The 9,430-nt window shown below is 46.7% G+C and overlaps 1 protein-coding gene across 4 annotated transcripts; it reads right to left on the bottom strand.

The window, feature by feature from the left end:
- Positions 1–822: 822 nt before the first annotated feature.
- GSTZ1 (glutathione S-transferase zeta 1) lies at positions 823–9,323 on the bottom strand. 4 transcript variants are annotated; one of them, XM_058807185.1, is made up of 9 exons: positions 9,213–9,292; positions 6,881–6,930; positions 6,269–6,336; positions 5,368–5,448; positions 4,792–4,917; positions 4,148–4,223; positions 3,309–3,361; positions 2,000–2,049; positions 823–1,249 (listed from the first exon to the last, which is right to left on the bottom strand). In XM_058807185.1, exons 1-9 carry the CDS (start codon positions 9,290–9,292, stop codon positions 1,123–1,125), a joined length of 711 nt encoding a protein of 236 aa, XP_058663168.1. In that variant the 3' UTR covers positions 823–1,122. The 4 variants fall into 4 exon arrangements, with proteins under 4 accessions (XP_058663168.1, XP_058663167.1, XP_058663164.1 ...); XM_058807181.1 differs by having other exon boundaries at positions 825–1,249; positions 6,881–6,932; positions 9,208–9,323; XM_058807182.1 differs by lacking the exon at positions 9,213–9,292 and adding an exon at positions 7,464–7,559 and having other exon boundaries at positions 825–1,249; positions 6,881–6,932.
- Positions 9,324–9,430: the final 107 nt, after the last annotated feature.

Raw genomic sequence — 9,430 nt, 5'->3', positions numbered from 1 at the left:
CTTCGCCAGCCTAGATACAGATATGGATGGCAATAAATGAGTCCAAGCAACTTGGCAGTCCAGGTATCTGTATGTAGGTGAATGGCACCTTGGTACAAGAGACTGTGGGTCTATAAGGTCTGAATGCCATGGGTATTGTTTTCCTAGGGTGCCTGTATACAGTATCTGGGCTCAGGTGCCAAAACATTCAGTGGGATCTGAGCTGACTCTGCACAAGAACACAGACAAAGGTTATGGGTTCCTTTTTTGCCCTACAGGTTTTTAGCTGGAATTCCCAGGGCGCTTTCAGCTTTGTGGGTGACTTAAGTGTTTGGTTTCATTTGGGATGAGTGAAATGGTATTTATTGCTGCTATTTTACAGTAAAAACACAGGCATGGTTCTGGTTTGGAGGGAATCTGGGGTGGGATTTCCTTGGGCAACAGTCTGCAGCTGAAGGCCAGGAAACCACCTAGAGCAGTATCTGAGGATGAGAAAAAGAAGAGAACATAATTTTCATTGTAGGGAAGAGAGCTGGTTGTGCCTTGCTGTCTAAGGCACCATCACCTAGCTTTGCTCTAGGCAGACCTTTTATAAAATCCATGTGACTGCTTTTATTATTGCAAGGGGTGACAGAGCTGCCAACTTGGCTCTTTCAAGACCCCAACAAGGGTTAAGCTATCTTCCAGCAGAGATTAGATCTGATTTATATCCACGGAGCTGATGACTGTGCTGTGGCTCTGAGGCAGCTCCAAGGATAAGCACACTGTGTATACTCATTCCCTGATGCTCTTTCTGTAGATGGTAGGAAGAAGTAGCCCCTGTGGGGAATATAGAATTGACTCAATGCCTCACAGTTGTTTGTGGTCACATTCCCCAGCACAAAGCCATACAGAGGGAACTGCTGATCATTATGGATACTTCTGCTTTAATCTGCTTCATGGAGATAGACTGCATAGAAAAAACTAGTAGCTGCACGTATTCCAGCACACGCATAGCTCCTGTAAGTCATCCACACTATTTCCAGGTCCTCTGTCCTTCCCACTCAGATGAAAGGGAAGGCACTGGCACTAAAGTCATACTCAGCCTGTAGGTGTTGTCTTCTTTATCATGGCAGCTTTGTAGATGTAATGAGCAGAAAGGCTTCAAGCTCGCAGCTCTGCAGGAGTATCTGGCTGCCGGGAAGGGTGGCTTGTTTTGAAGGCCTCTAACTCCAAGAGAGCTTTATTTATTCTGGTTATTGTGGGATATGGACCCATGTCCACTTTGAATCTGTAAAAGGAAAAGAATTTGTGAAGTACTAGGAGTTGGAGAGGCAGTGCAGCAGTGCGCAGAAGTGCAGAGCAGTGTGATAGGCCTGCCTAGTATGGGAGAATCTCACAGGCATGTACACTAACAGAAAAGGTTCATCCTTGTAGGTTCACAAATAAATGCTAGAGAGATTAATTAGTGCCTGGAGAGGTTGTAAAGTTTCCTTCTCTAGAGATACTCAAAACCAAGCTGGATGCAATCCTGTGCCACTTCCTCTAGCAGGGAAATTGGACTGGGTGACCTCCAAAATTCCCTTCCAACCCAAATGATTCTGTGATTGTGTGATTTTCACCAGATTTTTACATAATGTGCAGGACAAGGTAGGAAGACCCTGCTTTTCCTGGGAATCATGCAGCCTACTTGTATGGGTTTAAGGCTTTATTTAAAGTCTGATTAATCTCTTCTTCCTGTGTGCAGTGTAAGAATAAAGGAAACAGGTACAGAGAACATGGAGTGTGGGCAACCTCAGCTTTTCTAAGGCCATAGATCAGGTTTCCCCAGGGGCCTCTAAAAGGAGACCACAATTCATTACTTCCAAAAGACACAGTATTTATGAAGTAGGAAAATTTGTAGAGAGAAGAAACAGAGGTGGATAGGGCAGGCAGGAGGGATACTTTCTAACAGGCATAAGGAGCAGCAGAAGGTAAGCTCTATCTTAAGCCCAGCATAAGTAGGTGTGTTGAAGAATATCTCAAACTCAGCCTTAATTACCTTTCAGCATTGGCAACTTGAGGCGCTAAACACAGATCAGCCATGGAAACCTGCAAATATAGCAGAGAAAAGAGGTTAGAATAACTCACAGCCTGTCCCCCTCACACTGCCCAGTGGTGGCAGACTTTAAGACCAGGACAGGAATTATTTTATCAGCCAGTACAGAGGAGTTGTCATGATGATCTAATTATTTAATTCAGCATTAATACTACAGCAACAGTACAAGAAAAAGAACTTCATTGCAGTTACTAGGAGAAGCCATAAGCTTTTAGGGAGCTTTATATTTACCAGCTGATCATTATGACCTCAAGGACACTGTGCTTCTATGGCAACTACCTCTAAGCAAACACATCTGCTGGCAAGCTGCAGAGGGAGGTGATGGAGGGAGAGGGGTGTTTGCATGGCTGGAAAAAGTTAAATAAATTTTGCTTGTTTGCACTGCAGGAGTATAAAGCAGGTCCTGCCAATGTCAAGACTTGATATGTGATAGGGCCTCTGTACACAGGCTCAGAGACTTGCAATCTGAAAGGAAGACTTAATGGCAGTGCTGCTGTCTGCACAGAGGCAGCTGCTCCCACCCTTCTCCCCAGGTCACAAGGCCCTGGGTAACTCTCAAAGCACATGTTATTCTCCAACATTAGATCTTGTACGTACCCTTTGCCTACCAAGGGCTCCATAAGGCTGCTGCTATACAATTCTCTGCATCCCACAATAATGCAGGAGCCTTCCTTTTTTCTAAGGCTTTTATAGGGAAGATCTTTTGCCTGGCAGCAGAACTAATAAATGGAAAAGGCCTGAGATACCTCTAGTTTGGTAAGGGTCAGAACAGCTTTTATGTGAGCTCTGTGAAATCTGTCCATGTTAAAACTGGATGATCAGAGCAGAAAAATACAAATTGGTTAAAGGTTCCATAGAGCACAGCTAAGAACTGAACCAAGTTTCTTGAGCCAAGCTTTGTCTGTATGACAGGACATGTTGAAGTTCAAATCCCATAAAGATGAAATTATAGATGATCTTTTTCCACATCCTCTAGTACCCCAACCATATCCTAGATACAGCTGCAGAATCTGGCCACCAGCAGGTTATAGGCAGGGACAAGTAAACATCTCCACAACTCTCTGCCAGTCAGTAATGGCCTAACTAGCATCCATGCAGCTGTTCTTTGTTATGGTGAAGGCACTACATGTAATTCTAGGCACTGGATGGGGTTGTGCTCTTGTCTCATCAACTAATTTTCTTTCCTCATTTAGGGGAAGGTACTGGGCTTTTCAGTCCTGCAGTAGCACACAGGGCTCTCTCAGATACTTACTTCATCCCCCACACAGTAGCGTCCAGCAGTGTTCTGCAGAATCTGCTCCAGTGCTGTTAAGAGAGGTGGTACACTGGAATGAGTCAATTGAAAGGGACACCAAAAACTTTCTAGACTGGGAATTAAGTACAAGGGCATCTTAACCCCGAGCACAGTATGAAAAAGGAGTCTTTTGGGAGAAACTAGAAGGAACGGAAATCTTATGGGAGTCTTTAGGGTTCTTCAGCTTTTTTGGACCCACGGTGCTTTCAGCTGCTTTAGACAATGCACTTGAAATAGTAGGAGATTAATGTAGACATACATGATTGGGGAAGGGAAAAATGCAAAGGTTCAGTCAGTTTGTGTCTGTCAGGAAACAAAGATGGGCTTGTCATTGTGGCACGTGGGGGAAAGGATTTTGAGGGAACCAAAAGCACTTTATTTCTCTCAAAAAGGCAAAGAAATACTCTGCTACTTGCTAAACTCTGTGGGAGTTTGCTATTAGGTGTCCAATTATGAAAACCTATCTATGTATATGAAGTACTTTAGAAGTGCTGTGAGCCCTGGTGCTTCAGAATGAATCAACTGCTGCAATGTGCAGGATGGCATCAGGTTCCCCTCTTCCATGTGCAGCAGTGGAAGTGTTCTGGGCACATCTTTCCTCTGAGATTCTGGGGAGCTACCAGTCCTGGACAAGTGACTCTGGGCAGGGAGAGCACTGTCTCTGCCAGCAAGGCAGGACCCCAGCACACCAGCCTAGGCATATCTGTGGTTCTACTTGAAAAAGATGACTAGAATGCCAGGGTGTAGCATTTTGTAAGGTCAGGTGAAATACTGATCATTTTGGATGTGGGATGTACCTTGAAAACCAGACATGATACAGTTCTGAGCCCATTCCATTTTTTTCTCCCCCATTTGTTTCAGGACATTCAGGTTCTGTGAAGGCAAAGCAATCTCTAGGTTAGATAACTACTGCTGGCTGGATCTTACCCACTGTGTCATCCAGTGGAGGAGAGGGGAGATGAGGGGTTGCCAAGGCTGGACTCCTGAGTTCAGGGGTTGCCTGAACTCAGTTGCCAAGGCTGGCCTGTGTTCACTTGGTTGGGTCAGCCCTGACCTCACCTGCACTGAATCATGCACCCTGCTGTATCCTTCTCTTGGCACTACCCTTCTGTAACAGTTGCCAGGGTATCCCTTTGCCTCTTCCCTTTCAGCTGCTCAATTATCTTCTCCCTAAAACATCCTAGACTCAGCAGTAAAACCATATGGCTTCAGCTCTTTTTGGAAAGAACCCTCGGATGCTGTAGTATTTGCTGTATTGGAAATACAGTATTGGTGCCATTGATCTCTAGATCAGGCAGAGGTTAAGCAGATTTTATCTGCTAGCACCCCAGTCTGAAATTCTGACACCTGGTTGGCTGGCAACAATTTAAGGAGACTGAGAATTTCAGAGACAGAAATCCTTTCTGATTTTCTCACTTGCATGGATCTGACATGGCAGTACCTGGAGTGGCTGAATGCCAGAGGCAATGTGATCAGCGATCATTCTGACTTGGGCTCTCTTCTTTGGATCTTGGGGCAGGAGCCTGGGGTTAGGATGTGTCTCTTCTAGGTAATTAATTATAGCTAGCTGTAATGAACAAAGAGATAATGGGAGGTTATTGCAGAGCCAAGGAAAACTTCACATCCTGGACACCTGGGAAAGGGGAGCTGATCCAAGACAATACAACAGCTTTTGAATGCAGTTTGTTACCAACCCAAAGAACAGAATAACCCCTGTGACATCTGCCTGTGACCTTGTCATTTCATCCAGCTGTAATTTCAGGCAAACCATGGAACAGCCATCGAAGTCAGATTACAAACTGCTTAGTGAAAGGTGGAGAATTGAACTTTAATCCTTGACAGTAGTTTCCCATCAGGGAATATGTGCTATTTCTGTTCCCAAGTGGGACCATAAATGCCACCTCTTTTCCCATGTATAGGTGAGAGCTCTGGGGAAAAAGATGGGACAAAGCTATCCCATTCAGATTGGGCAGCAGGCTGGAGTGAAAGGTTAACAGGGATGTGACTCATAACTCACCGACTGAGAAAGGGTGATGCCATCAATTTTCAAGGCTGGGACTTGCTGCATTGGATTCAGTGCCTTGAATTCAGCAGAAAACTGTGGAAACAAACCTGAAATTACTCTACAGCAATAAGAAATTCTTCTTCCTTGTTTTCTTCTCCCAGAACCCAGTTACCAAATTTTTTTTCCTTCTTCTTTTTCTCTCTACCTTTAATATTAATCTTTGCAGTAAATTATGCTGTACTATTAGCCTACTAAGCTCTCACTAGGGCTCAGGGATCACTGCATCCTGGCCCAGACTGCATTATCTCTTGATAAAGCACCACTGCAATGCCCAGTGGTACTGCATCAGTGCCACCATTACTGTCCCAGTTGTCCAACTCTTCCTTAGCCCATACCAGCCCATTGAGCCCATGGTACCACGAGGTGCACAACTCCCTCCTATGGATCCCCAAGCAAGGCCTCAGTGAAGATCTCTTTTGGGAAGCCACCTCTTCCTTTTGCAGGCCCTTTTCAGCCTCCTGCAATATATTTTAGCATCTCTTGGATATCCCTGCCTCCCTGCATCTTCTGTTGCTAATTGAATCAGGCTGAGTCTGTTTAAAGTGTGGGGCAGCTTCTCTGAAGTCTGTGCTTGAGATATATTTAGTTGTATCGTGGTAAGCAAAAGATCTTCAGCCTTAGGGACTCAGTCACAAATGTTTGAGAGAGGAAAAAGCCTCTAGTCTCCTGCAGTCATATTCTCCTCCTGTCTCCCATGGCAGGGAATACTGGCTGAAAGCAACTATTAATTACAAAGAAGTGGTGAGGAATTCAATAACATTGCCTGTGAACTTTCTAGTGCTAATCTCAAGTCTCCTAATGATCCCCAAGTTCAGTAGTACCCTGGAGAGAGCAGTGGTATATTTATCCTTACCTGCTGTCCTCCATCCTTAATGAGGTTCACTGGGACCAGGTCATAAGAAATTCCTTTCAGAGCCAGTGCTAGGGAGAGCAGAGTGTACAGCTTCAGACAGCTACACTGGGACCAGTTTCATTGGTAATGGGCTCAGGAGAATGTTAGCATCTACATTTGGAAAAATGACCCTCACAGTGCTCTGGCACACGAAGGACCAAAGTACTAAAGACCAGTCCTGCCAAAACCACTGCATTTTTCAAAATAAGCTTTGCAACTCTTTGCAGCACAGCCCTTCCTGATTCAGCTTATAGAGGGCAGGACCATGTGCTCAGCTTTAAAACCTTTCTGTCTCAGTACAAGTAAGGGACCATTCCCAACCCTGCTTAGCTCTCATGACCTGGGCAGGCCAGAGTCTGAGGCAGTATCATGAAGCCCTCTTATCTGTTCCCCTCTATTCCACCTGCTGCAGGTAAGATGCTCTCTTCCCCATCCCCCCATGGGGAGATGCCTCACTGTTCCAGGCTCATGTTTGCTGACCTCTCTGTTAATAAGTGATTGATTAATTGGGTAAGTGGAGGATGCTGCAATACTGAGACAAAAAAAAAAAAAGAGATGAACACTGGTTCTTACCGATTCGCACTCTCCAAGAACAGGAACTTCGGAAATAGCTGTAAAGTATTGGCTGGGGAGAGAAAGATAAAAGGTTATATGCTGGGAGCACCAGGGTATTGAATGTAAGGAAAAGAATGCATGAGCAGAAGGCATTTCAGGGACTCAAAGGGGAGAGCAATGTTTGGAGGAGTGGGCTCCTTTCTGAAAGTAACTGCCCCTGATTTGGGCATACAGGTAGCATCACTGTCTCTCATAATAGCCTTCTCATTATCCAGTTGCACCTGATGTTTCCAGCAATGCAGAAATGAGCTTGAAATTAGTCTCTGTAAAGCTTCCCTCTTTGTCCCTATCCAATATTGCTAACTTCTGTCCCATCTTAGATTTCTGAAACAATTTCTGTACTGATTGTGCCAAGCACCTGGGTATTTGTATGATATGAAATAGCTTTTGCAGCCATGCAGGCAAAAGACAGATTTTTTTCCAAACAATAAAACTTTCTGCTGTTTGAGATGAAAGCCATGAAGACAGACAATTCATCTCTACCTGAACTATGAGACTAAGGCAGACTTCCCAGATGCTTCTACCCTGTCCAAACTCTCACCTTTTCAGATGCCATGGTAAGTGTGTGCAGTTGCCTCCACGAAATAAAAACAACCTCTGTGTTTTCCCTTTTAACTCAGCTGGCATGGGGAAAGGCTTCTCTCTTAAAACCAATATAGACTTTGCCCCCAGTCTGTGCCCAGGACACAAAAACCAGCCAATTGGATTCAATCCTGAGTCACTGCAGTCACCCTCTCCCAGCCCTGATATCAAAACCATTAACAAGATTTAAGCTTGGAAGCACATTTGGGAACCATTCTTATTTCCATAGCTTTTCATCCAGAAATAAATAAGGTGTCTGGAGAGCCTCACAAGCTGTCACCAGTTGCCAATGCAGAAATCTAACCCTGGAGAACAAAAAATTAAAACAAAAGCTGCATGCAGAATTTATTTTTCACTAGGGAATGATTGCTAGCTCTGGGAGGACCTTGCTAATGATTTTTTGGCTCAGAAATTCATGTCCTTCACTATGTGTATTTTGGACTCTGGCCTCTCAGCCAGCAGAGACATTTCTCCTGATTCTCTCTGCAGTTCTTTTTGGGTTTTACAGCCTATGCTATCATTTTGAATAAACTGTGCTATACTAATTGCATTGCTCTATAATTTCAAGGCCCTGGGGATTTCACCAAAAAGAACATGGAAACCAACCCATCGTTCAGCTGGGAACTGTGTCCAGAGGCTGGGGCATGGAGTGATCTCTTGAGTTCATGCTATTTTGCTCCTAGCAGCAGGGCAGATCACAGGCAAAAATAATCAGCTAAGTAAAGACTACAGACAACAGAAATGTTTTGTCCTTAGTGGACAGATCCCAGAGCGACACTGTCAGCATTTCCTCTGAGGAAATGCTGAGTATGGTCCAGGGAAGTCTCAGGAAAGAATTTCCTGCATTTTCAACCCCGTGGGATAAAATCCCCAAACCCTGCAGTTTAGCCTGGTTGGAGCTGGGATGATGCGGGAGGACAGAGTTTGCTTGATGTCTACTGAGAGTTCTGGTTTGGTTCTGTTTTCATTTCTGGCAATCAGTGAGGAAACTTTGGGCTTAAATACCAGTCCAGAGTAAAAATTTGGGAAACACACTTCCCTGTTGTGAAAGCCAGAAGAAACGCCCCTAACTTTGTATGTGGACCTCTTAGGTTTTCTGTCTTCTTCAGAGCAGTATGGTCCACTCTGGGTATCACCTCTTTCCAGGCGATATATGGGATGCACTTGGAAAGGCCAAATCTCTCACCTTTCCTGAGACCCACCAAGCCCAGCAGCCTGCACACACACACGGCTCCTTGGGGGCTGCCCTAGGGGACACCTCGGTGCCCGAAAGGCACAGCTTGTCCTCTGCTGGGTTCAAATGGAAAGCAGAAAGAACAGATTTGCTCCTAAATTCTCAGTAACTCTTCAGCAGCAATTGGTGTGAACAGTGCACGCCAATAAAATATGCTAAGTAAGGAGCACGGCTAAAAGCACCAGCACACTGAATCATTTTATTTAGCACGGGGTTAAATTCCTTGCTTTCCACTGCGACAGACACACGGGTGCCGGCCGGGGCAGCGGGGGCGCGCTCCTCCCGGGACCCGCCGTCCCGGCCTTCCCGGGGCACCACAAGCCACAGCCGGCGACGAGGCCGAACCGAGCGAGGCCCGGGCAGGCCGAAGGCGGAGAGCCGCCGCCCCAAGCCCCACTCCCACCGGCCGTCCATCGCCCCCCCGCTCCCCTCCCGCCCGCGGGGAGAGCGCGGAGCCAGCGCCGCGTACCTTGGCGGCGGCGGCGGCGCTCATCGCCGTCCCGGCCTGCGCTCAGGGCTCGACGGCTGCGGGCACCGCACGGCCGGGACTGCATCCCCCGGCGTGCCCCGCGCCCCGCCGCACTCCGGCCCAGCATGCGCCGCGCCCGGCGCGGTGCAGCGCGCGGCGGGTGCCCGCGGATGCCGCCGCGGCAGCGGGAGCCCCGCCGGGGGCCGGGGGTGCCGCCGCGGCC

The sequence above is a fragment of the Ammospiza caudacuta genome, chromosome 6, assembly GCF_027887145.1.
Source record: "Ammospiza caudacuta isolate bAmmCau1 chromosome 6, bAmmCau1.pri, whole genome shotgun sequence".
NCBI lineage: Eukaryota > Metazoa > Chordata > Aves > Passeriformes > Passerellidae > Ammospiza > Ammospiza caudacuta.
This window is presented reverse-complemented; position numbering and strand designations above follow the sequence as displayed.